Below are 20331 nucleotides of genomic sequence, written 5' to 3'. Positions count from 1 at the left end.
GTGGAATTGCAGAGGGCTCGTTTCAGGCTCGCAGTGGCTGTCAGCACGTAACGAATGGCGTGGGTTGGTTTGGTCAGTCCCCTCTCATTTTGTGAGCCCTCCCAAGCCTAATCCACTCAATTACACGCTGGGGACACACGATCCCTTTCAATCTTACTAAAATGTATCATATACTAAACTCAGCAAAATCGCAGTCATTCTGGGTCTGACCTGTTTCTCTTCAGTCAGGGAAGGGTAGACACATCACTTGGACCAGAACAGACACTTCCAACCTATTGTTTTGAGCACTTTTGTGGCCGTCTTAGCCGAGAAGAGCATCTGATGCTCTGAGAATTGATTTATTTTTGAATTTTAATTGCACTTGTTTAGATTTTTCCTGATTCATGCTTGACTATTGCTAAAATCTCCCCACTCCTCTCTTACACACTGAACAAAGATGGCTGTGAGATGAACCACATAATTTCTCACATCTGATATCCCTCAGGGTAGATGAACTAACAGTTGTGACAGCTTCCTCCAAAGTGAATATTGCCATTGAAGAGTGAGCTCGTTTATCCTGGATGCATGTTTTTATCGATTGGAGCTGAGGACAGGCACAGTCAGTTTTCAGTCGCTTTTTAAGCAGAAGTTTTATGCGGACCAGGTGGGTAGAAACGGCTGGTGTCAAGAGCAATATCCTAATCCAAGGCTCTAAAGCAGCAGCTGAAGGAGTCCTACCTGCATTTGCAGCCTTGGCTCTCTGGGCAGACCGGGATCACATATTAAATTTCAAGAATCCAATGATTATTTCAAGATAATCGTGGTAAATCTCTTTTTTTCCATGGAGGAAAAATCTTTTTTTCTCATGGGTTTTTTTTTTTGTGTATAGATTTTTCTCTTTTAATGTTTAATTCAACTGCAGCATTTTAATAGCAGCCTTTTACATAAATAAACCGTGCAACTGGCAGTTTAATTTTCAGGTTATGTAAGGATTACACAGGGTTGGGTGTAGCACGGCGTATCGGCATGTCATACGTTTCCCGCAGCACATCTTCTGCTGTGTTCCGAAGCAGTGTGTTTTTTAAAAAGCATGGTATTATTCATAAACCACAGAAAACTGGCACCCCGTTCTGCATTTCAGTTATCAGATGAATTATTGATCACTGATCTGACACGGACTGAAAGGGAAAAATTGTTTCTAGATGTCACAGGCCTCCCAGGTAACAACAAACAAAGAGTCCTATCTCTACGGCGTCTGCTGGTCTAGTCCATATGGTGCTTGAAAGCTCACCGTGCATCACAGCTGATTATAGACTCGACACATGGGCTGCTTCCCCAAGGCTTCCAGCTCCCGTGTCTTCCTCCGGGATCTGAAAAGCCTCACATGGGCTCTACCAGCTGGAAGGAAATGCTAAGTGGGAACCGTAACTTGCTATTATCTTTGGAAAGGAGTGGTTGTGTAAAGTGCAGGGAGAATGACGTGGTTTCTCTGCGTGTGACTCCAGCTCTTGCAATTGTGAATTTGTGCAGAAAGTTGGGCACGAGCAAACATACTAGCCTGAAAAGTTTGCTTTGTCCAAACTACTCGATGCATAAAGCTTTATTGATCAGCTTTTGACAATGAAAACTTTTAAGGTGTGGAAATATTCTAGTATTTGCTACACCAGGCAGGTATCTAATGTGGCTTAATTAATGCAGGAGCTTTGAATAGCTAGATGAAAAGCACTATATAACTATATGAAAGGACTATTATTGTCCAGACAAAATATAATATTTAGAAATAATATGACAAAAATGATAGACTGCAGTACAAATATGTTTTGAGATATTTCTAGGGCTCTGATTAGTTTATATTAGCTAGTTTCTAGCATTTATGACTACCTCTGAAAGGCAGGTTATGGAGAATGTTAACATTCCACTGGGCTGACTGACAATCATTAGTTTAGTTTAAAGGAAAGGAAAAAAGCATGGTGTTGTTGCAGCTGACTAATGTGAATTAAAAGCTAGGTAATCTTTTCCGCAATTACAGAGATACAATGATTGCCGTTGTCAGAGAAGAAAATACGCTCGTGCTTTTAAGAATCTTTGTGTAGGAAGAGCTTTGCAAGCCTGAAATTGAAGCTCTCGTCGTGCTCTCCAAAATTACGGTTAGTAGTAATTTTATGCAGAAGCAAGACTTTTGAATACTTAAATTATAGCTTGTTTGTAGCAAGGTATTTACCAGTAAATATAAGCATCTTATAAACAGCACATGAGTCATCTTGGTGTTCATTTTGAGCACATGGAAAAATGTAAATTGCAACTGAATTACTCTTGTGTAGAGAGGCAAGGCTTACAAACCTTCAATTCATACTTTAAATGGAAATTATGAGAGGAAAAATGTGCACATTTGCCTTTCAGTGGAGAGTATTGTGCAGGGTAACTACTGCTTTTTCTATGGCTTTGCCTACAGGCTATGTAAACAAGGACTGAAGGCAGATACAGAGACAGGAAGAAGTGCAACTCCTGAGTGGTGTTTATATTCCTCTTTAGAAGCATTTAATACTAGTCTGAGACCACTAACAGAAATCCCATTTTTTTATTGAAATGCCCGTGGATTTGATGAGCCATCTGATATATCCTTAAAAAGCTTTAAAACGATTTGTGATAAAATCTAAACCAAACAGAAAACTGTCAGCTTCTCTGTTCAAAGCATTGGCCCAAAGGAAGCGATCCAGACATGACTGTCAGCAAGATAGCAACTGCTGGGAGGGCTGCAGTTCGTTATTAAAAGATCAGTAGTTTGATCAACATCGTATTGGATTACTCAAACTTCAATTACATGAGTACCTGAGGGCTTTAACTGGGATTTATTAGAAGACCAACTTGGAATAAACCTGCCGTTGCTGCATACCAGATCTTCGTGAAAGACCCACCTGAGAACCTTGTTAACAGTCCCTATCCCAAAAGAGGTTCAATGTCAGCCAAAGATTTCAAAAACAACTAATAAAAATGGAGCAATCGAGTGATTAATTTGATGTCACTTTTAATCTCAGTAAGAGGGGGGAAAAAAAAGGAGGGGGAGGGGAAAAAAAGGAATCTTCAGTGCATGGTGACAGTGTTCATTAGGATCCAGCTCTGGAAGTTGGTATGGACGGGTTTGGGATGTGTTAATGCCACTTCTCTCCTCTCACGGATGAATCTCTGCAGAGTCACAACTAATCTATGTCATAAGAATCACAGAATCACAGAATCAGTACGGTTGGAAAAGACCTGTAAGATCATCGAGTCCAACCTGGGGGGGGGGGGGGGGGGGGGGGGGGGGGGGGGGAAAAACCAAAACACAACACAACCACAAAACCCACGCCACACAACAACAATAACAAGCCACAACCCACCCAACACCACACAGCACCATGTCCATCAAGCTACATCCCACAATGCCACATCCACACGCTCCTTGAATACCTCCAGGGAGGGTGACTCTACCACCTCCCTGGGCAGCCTATTCCAGTGTTTCACCACTCTCTCAGTGAAGAACTTTTTCCTAATGTCTAGCCTGAACCTCCCCTGTCGCAACTTGAGGCCATTTCCTCTAGTCCTGTCACTAGTCACTTGGGAGAAGAGACCAACACCCACCTCTCTGCAACCCCCTTTCAGGTAGTTGTAGAGAGCGATGAGGTCTCCCCTCAGCCTCCTCTTCTCCAGGCTAAACAACCCCAGCTCGCTCAGCCGCTCCTCATAAGACTTGTGTTCCAGACCCCTCACCAGCTTCGTCGCCCTTCTCTGGACACGCTCCAGCACCTCAATGTCCTTCTTGTAGTGAGGGGCCCAAAACTGAACACAGTATTCGAGGTGCGGCCTCACCAGAGCCGAGTACAGAGGCATGATCACCTCCCTGCTCCTGCTGGCCACACCATTTCTGATGCAAGCCAGGATGCCGTTGGCCTTCTTGGCCACCTGGGCACACTGCTGGCTCATATTCAGCCGGGTGTCGATCAACACCCCCAGGTCCTTTTCTGCAGGGGAACTTTCCAGCCACTCATCCCCAAGCCTGTAGCGTTGCCTGGGGTTGTTGTGGCCGAAGTGTAGAACCCGGCACTTGGCCTTATTGAACTTCATCCGGTTGGCCTCAGCCCATCGATCCAGCCTGTCCAGATCCCTCTGCAGAGCCTTCCTACCCTCAAGCAGATCAACACTCCCTCCCAACTTGGTGTCATCTGCAAACTTGCTGAGGGAGCACTCTATCCCCTCATCCAGATCATCAATGAAGATATTAAACAAGACCGGTCCCAAAACCGAGCCCTGGGGGACTCCGCTTGTGACCGGCCGCCAGCTGGATTTCACCCCATTCACCACAACCCTCTGGGCTCGGCCATCCAGCCAGTTTTTTACCCAGCGAAGAGTGTACCTGTCTAAACCACAGGCCGCCAGCTTCTCTAGGAGAATACTGTGGGGAACAGTGTCAAAGGCTTTGCTGAAGTCCAGGTAGACAACATCAACAGCCTTCCCCTCATCCACTAGGCGGGTCACCTGGTCATAGAAGGAGATCAGGTTGGTCAAGCAGGACCTGCCTTTCATGAACCCGTGCTGGCTTGGCCTGATCCCTTGGGTAACCTGCACGTGTCCCGTGAGCGCCCTCAAGATGAGCCTCTCCATAACCTTCCCCGGCACCGAGGTCAGGCTGACAGGCCTGTAGTTCCCCGGATCCTCCTTCCGACCCTTCTTGTAGATGGGCGTCACGTTGGCAAGCCTCCAGTCATCCGGGACCTCCCCCGTTGACCAGGACTGTTGATAAATGATGGAGAGCGGCTTGGCAAGCTCTTCCGCCAGTTCCCTCAGCACCCTTGGGTGGATGCCATCAGGCCCCATAGACTTATGAGTGTCCAGGTGGCATAGCAGGTCGTTAACTGCTTCCTCCTGGATCATGGGGAGCCTATTTTGCCCTCCATCCCTGTCATCCAGCTCAGGGGGACGGATACCCTGAGGATACCCGGTGTGGCTGTTAAAGACTGAGGCAAAGAAGGCATTAAGTACCTCAGCCTTTTCCTCATCCTTCGTGACAAGGTTCCCCGCCGCATCCAGTAGAGGATGGAGATCCTCCTTGGCCCTCTTTTTGCTGTTAATGTATTTATAGAAGCTTTTTTTGTTGTCCCTCACGACCGTGGCCAGGTTGAGCTCTAGCTGGGCTTTCGCCTTCCTAATTCCCTCCCTGCATGACCTAACGAGGTCCTTGTACTCTTCTTCACTTGCCTGCCCCTTTTTCCAGAGGTGGTAAGTTCTCTTTTTTTCCCCAAGCCTCAGCATAAGCTCCTTGTTGAGCCAGGCCGGCCGTCTTCCCCGCCGGCTCTTCTTACGGCACACGGGCACTGCCTGCTCCTGCGCCTTCAAGATTTCCTTCTTGAAGAACATCCATCCTTCCTGGGCCCCTTTGCCCTTCAGGACCGTCTCCCAAGGGACCCTCCCGACCAGTGTCCTGAACAGGGCAAAGTCTGCCCTCCGGAAGTCCATGGTAACGGTGTTGCTCACCCGCCTCCTTACTTGGCTAAATATTGAAAACTCTATCATATCATGGTCGCTAAGCCCAAGACGGCCTCCGACCTTCACTTCACCCACCAGACCCTCTCTGTTCGTAAACAGCAGGTCAAGCAGGGCACCTTCCCTTGTAGGCTCGCTTACCAGCTGCGTCAGGAAGTTATCTTCGACACACTCGAGGAACCTCCGGGACTGTTTCCTCTTAGCTGTGTTGTACTTCCAGCAGACATCCGGTAAGTTGAAGTCCCCCACAAGAACAAGGGCTTGCGACTGCGAGACTTCTGCCAGTCGCTTGAAGAACACTTCATCAGCTTCTACGCCCTGGTCGGGTGGTCTATAACAGACCCCCAGCAGGATATCCGGCTTGTTGGCCTTCCCCCTCATCCTTGCCCATAAGCATTCAACCCCGTCGTGACAATCATCCAGCTCTATACAATCAAAGCACTCCTTGACGTACAGAGCCACCCCACCGCCTCTCCTTCCTTGCCTGTCCCTCCTGAAGAGCTTATAGCCCTCCATCGCAGCTCTCCAGCCATGCGAGTCGTCCCACCATGTTTCTGTGATGGCGACCACGTCATAGCTGCCCTGCTGCACGATGGCTTCCAGCTCCTCCTGTTTGCCGCCCATGCTGCGTGCATTGGAGTAGATGCACTTGAGCTGGGCTATCGGTCTTGCCCCCGGCAATGGCAAAAGCAATGGCATAAGGAAGCAGAGCAAGCAAATCTGTCTAACATACTGTCTTTTGCTTGCTGGCAATTTATGTTGCAGATCGGCCTGGAGTTGTGATAGCTCCAGTGGGGGATCGACACTTGTGGAGGCTTCTTGAGGAGGCACCCTATGAACTAATGGCTGTAGAGCAATGTCAGCGAGCCAGTTTTTACAGAAATGGATTGTGCTGTGGTCTCGTCTAGCTGAGATTGGCAGAGAGACAGAGCTTGGTGGCTGAATGGCATGTTTTCCCTCCCTGTTTTCCTAGTCCCGCACAGTCTTGTCACTGCAAGCGCAGTGCCAGCGTTGCACGCGTTTCACGTGTTGAACAGTACAGTCCTGACTGGCGATTGCTCCTCCCAAAGCAATTACTACCAAGATTGGCTTATGTTCCAGTCACTTTGCGAGACAAGTCTATCCATGTGATGTCTTAAAGCTTTTTACCAACCCAAGTAGGACATTTGTCACAAATAGCATTCGTGTTTCCGACCAGCAGAGTGTATGTACTGTAAGGTGGAAACATCAGATTATGAAGGTATTTGCATGATTATCTCATTCTTCTGCATATTTTACCTACTGTGTGTGGAAAAGACATTTCGCTATGCATCCTACTGTAGCAAAGACACTTACTGAGCTCAGCAAGTGGGCATTAATATTGCTGCTAACAAAAAACAGATGTTCTCATCAGATCAGTCATTTCTCTCTTTTTATCCCATAACTGTTTTTTCAAACTGTCATATCCTGCCGAGAGAAGACGCTGATGGCCCAACGTATAAACCTCCTTAGTACGTCTCAGATTTGAATCTGCTCAAGGAGTTTGGGCTGTATCATGCTGTCGCTTATTAAGTACATCTCCTTGTAGAGATCCTTTCCTCCTTTGCCACCCTCCTGCCTCCCAGCATGGCCTATCTGAAATTGTGCTGAGGAACTGTATTTAAAAATTGATAGTCCCATAACAAATTTTCCTTCTGCCCCATGTCAGAAAAACCTGCAGGAGCGTTGCGGTGAAGCTGCTGATGCTAGTGATCTCAAAGTCTCTTTCCTAAGCAGAAATTAGAAAAAACTTTAATTATTTTGTTTCAGCCCACACTGCTGCGGTGCACAAATGTCCTCTTCCAACCTCAATGTTTACAGTCAGTACATTCACTTCTTTTCTGCAGGAAACAGTAAAATTAATGAGGCTTTTTTCTTCGGTATATAAACACTTTTAAGGACCGTAAGTTACGCCTTTGTCTGGATTGTCATTCTTCAGCTTGTACTCCCTTGTTATTTCACGTGGTCATTCACTTATCCTGGCACCAGTTTTCCACTGATAGTCTATGTCCATCTGTGTGGGTTTCACATTGATGTGAATTGGAGTCGTCAAGGCTGAACAGTTGCCAAAATATCTATTAGTATAACCCCACCGTGGAGGCTGGTAACCCTATCAGGCTTACTTTTTGGCTTTATTTTGCTGAGATGCTGTGTACCACTCCGAGATTCAGAAGTGGATTGTGTTTGCTTTAAAGACTAAGAGTGGAGAAAAATGTACAGATCTGCTTTGTGAAAAGATGGGAAAAAGTATTTCTTCACGGCTGTGTGAAAACATCACGGTGTTGTCTGAGGTCGGTTCATGAAATTATCATGTTCCTTACTTGAATTCTATACCCTGATTTTCTTGCAAATTATCTGGCCCCAATAATCGCTTAAAACTCATATATATATATATATTTATATGTATACGTCTGTGTGTGTATATTTAATGAAGAACGCCTTGAAACTCTAATTAGGGCTGCTTGACTCCAAAGCAGTTTACATATCACAGGCTTACACAGCTATCAAACAGATGCTTCTCCTTTTTTTTTTCATTCAACTGACATTTTCATTTTCTCTGCATATTTTGAGGACTGAGCAGTGATGTGTTTTGACTCCTGAGGCTACAGACGATATCAAAATGAGGATTAGAAATGAAGCTTTACCTGTCAATTAAGTTGTTAAGCTTGTCCTCCACAGCGTCTACACTTTCAAATGGCCTGTTTATTGAATTTGAAATAGTTTTCATTCTTGACCTTGTTTAAATTGAATGGACAGTTCTAATTATAATCTTCAGAGTTTTCAACTGCAACATATGGTTTGCATATAGAGTTGTGGATGAGGGGCTCTTGTCTGTTTATTGAGCTAAACCACTGTTAAATATCGCGGGAGAGATTGGCGTGTCAGGCATTGAAATAAGCCGAAATCGGCAGTACAGATATTGGCCATTTTTGTCTTTTCACATCACTCTGTGCAGGAGATCTGCTCTTGAGGGACAGCTGAGAAATGAACTGTGATTGTGGGATCCAGTCATTGGTGAGGAGCAAGTCACCGCTTTCAATGGTTGCATTGTGCCAGTCTTCACATGAAAGTAATATATTTAAAAAAAAAAAAAAAGTGTCTTAGAGCATCTTTTTCCCCCAATATATTCCTCCCCCGTCCTGACAATGAATTCAAATTACCAAGATCTTTGGCAAATCAATGTCATTCTTTCAAATCAACTGTGGCCTGCACTAACAGGGTTGCGTGACATCTCACAGCAATTTATTCATGTATTTATTCTCCAATAAGGCCAGTGACAGATCAGGAAATTAAATCCAGTTCTTTAGGACTTGATCGGGTGGATTGTCCCTTTCAGTGCTTAAGGAAGTCGTCTCCCCAAAAGCGGGTGGTAGGGCAGCTTGCACTGGGCCGGTGTGCTGGAAGCAGGTCTCTGCCTTTCTTCTACACTTCTCCCCCAAAAAGCCATACCTCAGAGGTGCCTCTGTCCTCTTCCCTCCTTGAAAACAGTCACTGGGAAATGCATCTCCCTTCAGACCTGGACACAAATATTTATTCCTTAACACAGACATAGTCCCATAGATGACTAAGCTGTTCAGCATTTCACAGTGCCATGGTCTCTGTCCTTTGGTGTTCTCGGCATAAAGACAGAGAAATCAGGGGTGAGAGAAAGGAAACCTCACCTAGACACAGCTAGAAATCATTGAAGCTACCTGGAAAAACATCTGAAATCTAGGGCAAGGTACCAACTACAGGGTAGAAAATTCCTCTCCGCAATGTGACCGAATCACCGGGGAGGTCTAAAGGAAGGTGACAGACTGAAAGACAGTGAACCTGGTACAAAAAGCTGTGGTTTTTTTAATGCCATCGATTTTTTTTCAGGGGAAGGTAAATAATGAGATAACTTGGAAAGCCTGTTTCTGTGCATGGCTAATTGGATAGCCCTGCCAAAATAGGTGCTGGTTAAAGCTGCTTTGTCCTTAATCCCAGGCAAAGAAGAAATGTAGTGGAAAACTCACTGCTCTAACAAGGGTCCTCTTTTATTGTGGAGTCGGTTCGCAGGGACTAAATTGGGTAAGGAATCTCTTAACCATGCCTTTTAACCAATCTCTTATCAGACGTGACATGCTCCTTTCAGTACGGTTTGCTGAAGCTATTCCATTAATTAATTTTGTTGTAGCAGGCCTGCCTCAGACACCTGTGACTTACTGAAATTTAAGTAAGCTTCAGCAGCAATTGGAGCTAACCTGGCTGACTTTGAACCGGAGCAGACAATGGATGCTCATATAATCCATCGGAGGGGCCAGGAAAGGGCAGAAACAAATAGCTGAGGAGCAAAAATAAAAGCCTAGGAGCGCTAACAGTTCAAAATGACCCAGCTGGCTCCACAGGAGCACATTTATCTGTGCCGAAAGCTGTTTCACGAAGGTCTTTTAACATCAGATTCTGGTAGACCACTCAAAAGAGCTTGTAGCATATTTATGGTTTTTTGTGAAGCATAAAAAAACCCCTAGACTTCATGGAAGGTTTTGCAGTTTAAAATCTCACAGCTATCAAAAACTGCTTTTTTCCCTCTTTGCCACTCAGTTTGGTTCAACGAAACAGAAATACGGGTTTTGGTAATATGAACAGAAATTCTGCTTTTTCTTGTTGAACTTTAGGCTTTGTTTTTGACCGGACTTTAAACTTGTATTTTTCTTCCTAGAGTCAATACTATGTCAAACTTCCTTCGTTGCGGAAAAAAATGGACAAATAATTTTTTCTAGCAACAGGAGTTTCAAAACTCCTCCAATCAAACTTTCAAACCCTGAAAACCACTTTCGTGTTAGTAAAACAGAATCACAGAATCACTAAGGTTGGAAAAGACCTGTAAGATCATCAAGTCCAACCATAAAACAGGAGAGAGAATTTTAAAAACTTCTGCTGCAAGATCAAATTACGTCGCGCTTAATAGTGAGTACATTTGTGAGTAGATCCACCCTGGTTGTCAAATTACGGACATTTTCAAACTCGAGACTTGGGGAGACTATGTGTGTTAAAGGAAGCTGTGAGTTGAATCTGTCATAGATTTATCTGCTCATAGCAACAGTGGGTCTTATTTTATGTTTCACTTTTTCACACAAGTAATTTCTAACTTTTGTGATCAGCTTATGAGTGGCTGGGAACCAAGCCTGTTTCCCTTCCTTCCCTTATGTATATAAATTATTTAATTTAGAAACACACAAAATTAATGTGTAAAATCCACCATGTAAATTAGTGGGGAAAGACCATATGATATTTTCACTTCATAGCTTGTGTGAGGTTTAAACATCCTTTGGAATATGTAAAAGAGACTAATCCCAGTGCCGTTACAAATAACAGAAGGGAAAGCACTGTCATACATCTTTGTTGATTTTAAATATCGTGTTAAATAGCAAACAATAAGAGAGTTTTCATGTCAGACGTACTAAATGATGTGCAGCTGAAGAGACTAGGCAAGCCAGTCAGGGCAAGGGAGCCTTAAGCCAGATTTTTGTTAACTTATTTCCAAATAAATATTTGAGTTGAACAGTTACCCACTTGTGATAATTTTAAATGTGGCCACTTAAGGTTTCTCATTGTGGTTCTTTATGTAAGATCCAGTCTTCCCTTCCCTCTTTCTCTATCACCACCATTACTGACTGTTTAATCCTCACAATATTGTGTGGGGACCAACAACCCGCAGAGCTCCCTGGGTAAAGAGGAGACAAACCCCTGAATTTTAAGATAAAGCTGCAAAGAGTAGACGGTGCTTCCTCTTTCTGGTCTTGATTTTTTTATAAATCATTACTATAATTATTTTTAATTATCTAACTTTAAAACCATCAGCATAAACCATCCTCTAAGTAAATGCGAGTAGGGTTTTGTGTTTCCCTGCTTCTGCTGGTTGCATCCTTTCGGCAGTGAGCTGGGGGGATTGCGGGTGACTGGAAAATGGAAACATCCGTGTGTCATTCATTCCAATTTTATGTAGTATTTCTTAGGCATCTGGTAAAAAGGGTGTAGTTATGCTTCTGTGAAAGTCATTTGGGCCAGATCTGCAGGTGGTATTATGGTGGTTTGGGTCCCTGCGTGGAGGCGATTGTTCTAGCGTGTACCCAGGACGTGTTTCTTGCATCAGCTCCCAGCTGGGCAGAAATCTTTTCATCCCTATCAAGGCACTGGTGTTTGTGGGGTGCGGGACGCTCACTACTATTTGGTCTCTGCTTCCCTTCATGTTGCTCTTTGCTTGCCAAGTAAAGAGCTTTTGCCAAAACTAAAAAAAAAAAAAAATAAATGCTCAAATGATGAGGTTCATACTGTCCAGTTCTGGTTTCTTTCTGCAGCAGTGCCTGGGCACTGTGAAGAGGAAATTTGTTCACTGCTTCTCTATCAGAAAGTACTGGCTTCGAACAGTTATCAATCTGTGCATGTTTTTACAGTCAAGGGAGAGAAAGCCTGTTCGTTTGTCACCCAGAAGAAATGCCACTGGCTCTGCTGAGAGAGAAACCTTGCTCTGCCTCCCTGTGCCTGCTTAGACCTCACATTATGCTCTTAATAAAGTGTCCTCGATGTGAATGCCATGCCTGGGATACCCTCGGCACATCAGCTCTCTTTCCATTCAGGATTCGCAAAACGTTTGTGCTGTCATTGGCTTGGCCAGCCCAAAGAAGGGAACTCAGGTCTGCAGTAGAGGCTGTATTTTAAATAACCTTACACCTTACATTTTACTAAAAATGTGCAAGCAGGAAAAGCGTGCAATAAACTTAATATTAGAAGACCGTTTCATCTTGTACTTTCAGAGCAGCTGCATGCATGTGCACGGAAGGAAGGCACGTGAAAAGTGATAAAAGTTGCAAATGATGACCTTGTGAGGAATGCAGTGCTTTAAAAAATAAACTGAATTAGAAAGAAAAGCAGGCCCGCCTTTCAGTATTTCTGCAGGCACTTTGAGATGTGAAGTGGCAGTTGTCCTGCACCAGCGCCCAAATATATGCATATGCCTACAAAGGGTCATTGCAGACCTATGGGAGAGCGGGTGATGCATTAATCATGGGAGTAGTCACTGCAGAAATTGCTAGGCAGGTTCCTTGGGAAAAAAGGATTTAAAAGCAGAGGATATGGGATGGCATGAAGTGCCTGTCCAGTGGTTAAAACAGGGACAAATGTTTCTGAGTGCCTTTGGAGGCTCATGACCCTTCAGGTATTTATTATGTGCAGGTTTAAGGATGTACCTGGTTTGCAGTGTAAGCACGAGGGTCTTTGGCAACACCAGCTCCCCTCTGTTGGGAGACGTGGGAGCTGGGGCTGCAGCCTGCTCTTGACCTGCAAGGGATGCTGGGGTGTTGCAAGTGGAGAACTTAAAAACTGGGAGTTGAAAAATAGCCTACCCGCTCACAACTCTGTCTTGCACAATATGGCCAGAAAAGAGGAGAGAGATCATAAAAATGGAGAGGATACTGCAAACACTCAGTCCAGCTGCTGTCAGAACTGGTTTTTGTCGTCTTCTGGGGTTTAGTTTTGCATGTTGTTTACCTTTCTTAATGGTTTAAAAAGCTAAGCTGTCAGCAGGGAATTGGTCTGGCAACATCTTGATTTTTTTCTTTCTTTATAAAAACATGACTGCAGGTTCACAAATTATCTGTGTTTAACACTGCTGTCGGTTTATTTTTAAGGAACTGATTGGTCGTAGTGGTTCCTAAACGTTTTAGTAACGATATGAGAAAAGCCGCTGATGTGATGACCCTGAATTCCAAACCAGCAATCACCCAGCTCTGTATTTAAACAGGTTTGGGGCAGGGAAATCGCGCTGTTGCCAATGTGGCCCATCAAATCAATTGGGGATAAACTTCTTCGAAGATCAGCAGAGCCCCCATTCAGGGGTATACAGGACTTCAAAATCTGTAACTTCGTCAGTAGGATCTGCCCTTGGAAAGGGCACGGTGCTGGCAGCGGGTTGTGCATTTGTACACCCCATCCACCTTTCCTGTGTTCGGGACTTGAGAAGTGCATCCTCTCGGGATGGAGGAAAGGTCAGTGTGCAGTTGTGATGCACAGAGCTCTGTCCAAATGCACAGACCTCAGAAGCATGAAGAGCTAAAAAATCTTCGTGTCATGGTGGCTAAAATAATTTACGTTCTAGAAACACATCGGATTGATTTTGGGCTTGTATGACTGTATGCTTTTGTAATGGCAGTAAAAAGTTCATTTAATGATCTTACTGATATGGCAGTGGGCTCCCCTCTATCCCGAGGATCTATGCCCCCTGCCCAATATGCTACTCGAGCATAGTAGAGTGTGGTTCAGTGTTAGGAGCTGGTCCGTCATTCGAGAACATTCCTGGTCCCCAAAAGCCATCCGCTTCACCTTGATCTAACAAAATATGATCTCTTCCAGTTAAGGAGAGACACCACAGATACTCAGTCTCACTCTCACCAGGCTTCTGCCCATAATTTTCGTGCAGATTGGCCAGCTGAAGGGGCTCCCATGGAGTGGTCTTTATGGTATTTCTACAGCTGCCTCCTTGAGGTCTGGCACATAGCTCAGTTTTAATAATAGGGGCTACCTGAAATTCTGATTCATCTAATTCACTCTCATCAATAAGTTCTTGATCGGGGTCCTCCCAAATATCTCTGTCCCAACCTTCCAGGGAAAGGATTAGTTTACAGATTTTTACAGGATGTGGGGGAGTTGGGGGCCTGAATTGTCATGAGTTCTAGTTTGTGTTCTGCCTTTCTTAAGGTTGGACTTGATGATCTTAAAGGTCTGTCCAACCTAAATGATTCTATGCTTTTATTCTATGACTGACCATAAGGCTATTCCTGCCAGCCTATTCCCAATAAAAATTGGGTAAATGGGGACACAATCCCTGTACATCCTCAGGTACGTGATGAAGCACGTGCTGTGTACGGACAGCATGGAAAGCAGAGATGCCTTCAGTGGGGAATCCCACTAAAATGCATCTGTGTTGAAATCTTCTGTGGGTGAGAAGGAGGTTATTCACATACCGACTCTGCTCTATTCACCCAGCAGCATAATCCCCTTCGCAAGATAGCCTTGGGACAGCACACCGTTCTCATTTCGCTTCTCGTCTCAGAGGTTTGCTCTCCCTCTCTTTTGTGGGAATGCAGTTGCTTTCATCGTCATCTGGCTTGTGATAAGCAAGCCATAAATGGCTTGAAATTCGAGTTATTCAGATAAATGTCCTAAATTGTAACTATAGAAGGTTGAACACATAGGTGTTTCAGTTTGATCTGCAGTGGAAACTAATCCAAATGTAATTAAAGGGTATTGTTAAACAGATACAATCTTCCATAATCCCATAATATTCTACAATTATAATAGAATGACTTTATGTTTCTAGAATATTTTTAATATTTTTATAACTTCATAATTCTTGAATAATTTTATATTTCTATAGTTATTCCCATGTAGAAAAAGAAATGGCTATTTCTGTACCTGTAACAGCATAAGCTGTTGTTTTCCTGGTATATATGTCCTTTGCTAGTATAGCGATTTAAGTATGAAAGTCCAAATAGGTTAGACTTTTAAAACTTTCAAGTGCAGTTCAAGCACTTAGATTAGTGTCTACTTTGTAGACTGCTCCCCAGACAAAATACTTAAGGCATTTTTCTTCTGTAACTGGGGCCAAAGTTGTTTCCTGGCCTTGAGATGTAGGAGACACTGAAAGACGACTGAACATTGCATTTTTCTTGCTTATATGTGTAGTACATGAAGGAGTCTTTCAATGTATAATCCTTAAAATATTGATCTTGCAGAGAAAGCCTGAGACTAGAAGGGATCGTCTGTCATCAAACTTGCCGTTCACGTGGCATCCCGGTCGTGGAGTTCCGTTGCAGGCTCGTTGATCTCGCCTCTGTTTTTCCCCCCACTTGCTGCAGGGCGTCTTGGGGTGGGGTTAGGTATAGCTTGTGTATACAAGTGTTCTAGGGTCTTTTATTTTTCATTTAATTATATTGTCTTTCGGCAATATAATTGCCTTATAGCCTTTAGGGATGTGCCAGCACGAGGGAAATGCCGTTGAAAGAAGGGTGCGAGAGCTGCTGGGTGCAGAGCTCCTCCATAAACCAAGTCACTTCTTTTAAATGTTCAAATAGAGACTAACAAATAGAGCTAACTCCAAGTTCTTGTTTTATTAGGTGGACTATTTTTTCTCCTTTGTAAGTGCTGGTATCCGAACTTAGAACCGTATTTGGTATATTAGAGAAATTCTGCACCTGATTGTAGCCTATAAAATTAATATATTGAAGCTCCCAGTATTTGAGTTTATTGAGGTATAAATACTAGAACGTGGTGTGCTATATAGTTCAGCTGCTTCCTTGTTATATTTTTCTGAGCCTTTTTGCTTATTTTATTTCTGTGATACTCAAGACAAATAGTTTCCTGGTTTTGATTTCGTCCTGGTGTTTTTCAGCAGGCTATTTCTTAACAGTATAGAATTCAACAAGATGAATAACGTTTTCTGTTTACTGTTTACATTAAAAAAAGCAAAACTTCTGTTTAAAAAGAGTATTCCGGATGTCTCCAGGCAGTGGGAAATGTATGTAGTATACCGTCTAATAAAACAGCAAATACAGCAGAACGATTAAAAAGTGGCGCACGTTAGCAAATGGTCTGAATTTAAACACTAGCCAACATCAGGATTTCATTTTAGGTGAGTGAAATTCACATGTGAAGTATTAAAATTTAACTTTATAAATATACGTCCTTAGGACCAGGATGCTGTGCGTTTCCAAGTCATCTTTAAAACTTCCTTTTTCATTTAATTTTGATTAGATTTTCTAAAGCGGAATAAACATAAAAATGTAAACCATGAAAGCTAAATGCAAAGCAGATATATCAACAGCAAAAATATGAAAGCCAGACCCCTTGTTCCTCAAGTGCAGTATGCAAGGGGGAAAAAAACCTCTTTGTGTTGCTGTGTTCTGCTCCGCTGCCGGCTCCCTTCCCCACAGCAGCAATTGCAGACTTGCCTGTTGTTGCAGCCACTCTTTTATTTCTTCAAATCCCAGTCTCCTCATCCACACCCGCTTGGGTGGGTGAATCCCTTAGATGATTTGAGAACACGATGTAAAGAGCAACTAAATCAATGTGAGTCTTTAATGTTGAAAGGGGGGGTTCTTTATAGATGCCTATTGCAGGAGGGAGGTTTGGCTTCGGCAAGAGGAGAACGTCTCTGGCAGTCAGGATAATTTGGTACCAGCATCGCCTTGGGTGAGGTGAAGGGAGGTGGAGTTGCCATCCCTGGGGGCTGGTAAGGAAAGGACAGACAAATTCTAGGCAAACATCTACCAGGTGAAATTTTGTCAGGGAATGGACTAACTGACCCTTATTTCCAATGACTTCTGTGTCGATTTTTAAGGTAATGGTGTCAACATGCCAATCAAATGCTATTTACAGTAGCCTAGTGTTGCTGAAAAGGTGCAGCAACTGCTTATGTGGTACTTTCGGAAATTCAGTTTTTTGGGTCTGTTTTAAACCTTCACCTGTTTACTTAAACCGTTCTTGATCTTTTTTGTCCATCATTGTCCATCATTTTCAGATGAAACGTTACACCAGCGCTCCCAAGCTGGTTTAATGCTAGTTTCCCTCTTCATTTGACTGAATTTAATTCCCTAAAATGTAAAATATGGAAAGACACCTGCTTAGGTTTAGGAAAGGTATCATCAGGAAATCACATTATTTTTCTGGGAGGTCATCTGAGAAGATGCTATGGAAAGCTCAGGTGAACACGAGGAAGCCCAAGGGACAAGAGTCACAGAAAATGTGGCACAAAATCGTCATTCTTTTTCAATGTAATGTCGAAGCTCTCTGTGTATTCAGTGGTTGAAAATGTAATGTTGATGGAGAGCATGGGCTCTGCTCTTGCGTGTTTTTTTTCCATTTGTATCAGCTGTACGTGCTCGTAAACTCAAGAGCACCTGCTAACAGGATTAAAGGTCTGATGCAAAAGGAAATCTTCATACAGCAGATTTTTACAAAAGCCAAATGTTTGACCAGTAGTACCTACAAGCTCAATGTGTTATCTTACCCTAATTCTTTCCCTGTACTTTTCTCTTGACTCTGAGGAAACAGCCGTGTCACAGATCACTCTAATTAACAAGGCCTTCAGAAACAGGGACTACAGAGGCAGTGCCTGTGGGAACTTTGAAAAACACCATAGAATTTCAATTTTCTTTGCTCTGTTTACAGCACAGAAGCGAAACAAACAAAAACCCGGTCTGAGTGTAATGGTTGCATTATGTATGAGCTACGTGCCGTCCAGGAGAACCAGGGTATGTCTTTGCTGAGGCTGTCTTGTAATTCTTGATATCTGCCTTCTTTCTCTAGACGTGGACGAGTGCACAGTGGTGAATGGTGGCTGCCAGCAAGGTTGTGTCAACACACACGGCTCCTTCCATTGCCAGTGCCAGGCGGGATACAGGCTCCACGCTGATGGGCGCACCTGCATAGGTAAGTAAATATTGACAAGCACTTCACATACTTCCAGACGCATTTCTCCCTGCTAAACCTGTTTTTGCGCAAGTGCAAAGGTTTGTAGACTTCCCCAGTCTGAGTTTTGCCTACTCCACAAAGGATGTCGGTATCCCTGCCAGTTCAAGTAGTTGGCGAGAATTCAGGCCTTTCCAAATTTGTTCTTTTTTTGTGAACAAAGCAGTGATGGTGTCCCGTGTTTCTGTGATGCAATCTTGTGAAAATTTCTTTTGTTTTCCAGCAGGCATTAAAGAAATAGGAGGTCTTCATTTCAAGGGAAAATGTTTTTCCAATTCTGAGCATTTTTTCTTTGTGTCACATCCCCCTGCATGTTCTAGCCATGCCCTGGGGTTTTCTACCCCCATTACTCTTCCTCTTACTTAGTCTTTTTGCCTTTTTTTTCTGAAGAGATACAAACAGTGGATAGAGAAATCTCGGGCCCACGGGTGCCTGGCGGAACGTTGTCTTCCAACCAAGCAGTCCCAAAGCGCAGCTTGTGTCTTCAGTGATGAAGACAAAATAAAAGCTTGTGGTTGCCACCCCGGAGTTGGTTTTAACCCAATCTACAGTAGGTGAGCATCTCCATCAGACTGCCTGGGCTGGGACCCCACGAGCTTTCCCAGGTGGTGGCATGAGCAGAGGCAGGAGGATATCATTAACTGAGTCGAGGGGTGAGATGATGAAGTAAAATCTCTGTGACTGTGCTACAGTGAGCAGAGCAGAAAATCCCCTTGGGAGGATCCAGAGCAGAGGCCAAATTTGTGAATTACTAAGCTACATTTAAGAATATGGTGCTATCGACTGGTGGCTGGAGAGGGAGCTCTAAAAGGCTAATGCAATATCTAAGTATGTGCTCAGAGGTCTTCTCTGGTTTTCAGAGAGTGCATGAGGAGAAGCAGCCCTACCTTTTGTCTCTTCTCTTCAGCCTTTGCTGTGTGTTGAATTTTTTAGGTAAAAACAGTAACGCAGATTTGTCTGCTTGGGTCTGGTTTACATTTTAGTTATCAGGCATAGTGAGAAGTACGCATGGGGTGGGCTGAAAACTCCTCCAAGGCATATTACATGAATGTTTAGTTTGTGGTAATCCTTCTAGCTCACGCCAGAGGTGCCCATGCATGTGAAGCTGAGAGTTTTGAGCACTTTTCCTGAAATTTTGCTCATGCTGTGGGCTGATAATTAGGATGCTATAGATTTGCGAAAGCTCCTTGTTCCCACAGCGGTCCTATGCCCTTTGATCCATTCCTTTATTTACATCGGTCTTTAAATGGTCGCACTACTCCTGTACATCAGGGGTACACCTTCACCCGCTGCAGTCCTCTTTGTGACATCTCCGTTAGAACTGATACTGCGTTTCCCTTGCTCAGCCAGCAAAACCCGTGCTGTACTCCTCCGTGGCACACCCGAGCAAAAGACAACACATGAAAGCCAGTAACAAAAGAAGTTGCAAACCAAACCGATTGCCTTTCTTTAAATTAGTTTTAAAGCTCCCGTGTTGAAGATCTTCAATTCATGAATGTTTGCTCGAGGATGTGTTCCCCTTTCTTCCGACATTAAATACGGAGCATGGGCTGGCTGCAGATCTCATCTTGGCAACGGCTCTGCTAATCTGAACGATGCTCGCAGTTGTACTGACAGGCATCTACTGTTCGTCAGAGGAATCCCATTCCAAAAACCAGGCATTAGAAAACAGTAGGAAGAAGGTGGATATGATCCCAAAGGGTACACCCTGTTTTCAGATTCAGGTGAAAAGCCACTGATTTACAGTGTGGCGTTACCTTGTGTATGCTCATGTAAATGAGAGCACCATGGAGCTCAGCAGTTCAGCCCGTGACACAGTGCCTATTTCTGTGCTTGTGGAAAGGATTAGCAGCTCTGCCATTAAAAATAAACCCTGGGTTTCTCTGGTTGGACTCTGAGCCCTGAAACAGGAAACACAGACTTAATTCTGCGTCTTGCTAAAAATAATAATAATAAAATAAAATATACTATCCTTGTATTGCATTTAAATCAGTGCAAAAGTCAGGTTGTCGAATTCTGCAAAAAGGGTTAAAATGTTCTGTCATTTGGGAAGAAGAAAAGGATGTCATTTGTTTGAAATTTTAAGCCTGATTTTAGGTAATATGAGAAGAACAGTCAAGTATGGTCAGACCACATCTGCAGAATAAGTTCACTCACAGTTTGGTCATTGTCTCAGTTCTTGCACAAAGTCCCTTGGTTGTGCTTAACATCAGCCAAATATGTCATCAGTCATTTCTGGTATTATCACAGCAATAAATTTACTGATGCAACTAGAACACAAGATGTACCAGTGCTCAAGCTGTGGGAATAACTTTTTTTATTTAAAGA

At 43.7% G+C, this 20331-nt stretch overlaps 1 protein-coding gene across 1 annotated transcript in view; it reads left to right on the top strand.

Moving 5' to 3' along the window:
* LOC104256045 (multiple epidermal growth factor-like domains protein 6) overlaps window positions 1–20331 on the top strand; it is a 205701-nt gene that overhangs the window by 119307 nt on the left and 66063 nt on the right. The window contains exon 6 of the mRNA XM_059822605.1: window positions 17842–17964. Coding sequence (XP_059678588.1) covers window positions 17842–17964 — 123 coding nt within the window. The remainder of the gene's footprint in view (window positions 1–17841; window positions 17965–20331) is intronic.

The sequence above is a fragment of the Gavia stellata genome, chromosome 11 (genome assembly GCF_030936135.1).
Source record: "Gavia stellata isolate bGavSte3 chromosome 11, bGavSte3.hap2, whole genome shotgun sequence".
Lineage (NCBI taxonomy): Eukaryota > Metazoa > Chordata > Aves > Gaviiformes > Gaviidae > Gavia > Gavia stellata.
Note: the sequence above shows the minus strand (reverse complement) of the source record. Positions and strands in the feature narration are given on the sequence as shown.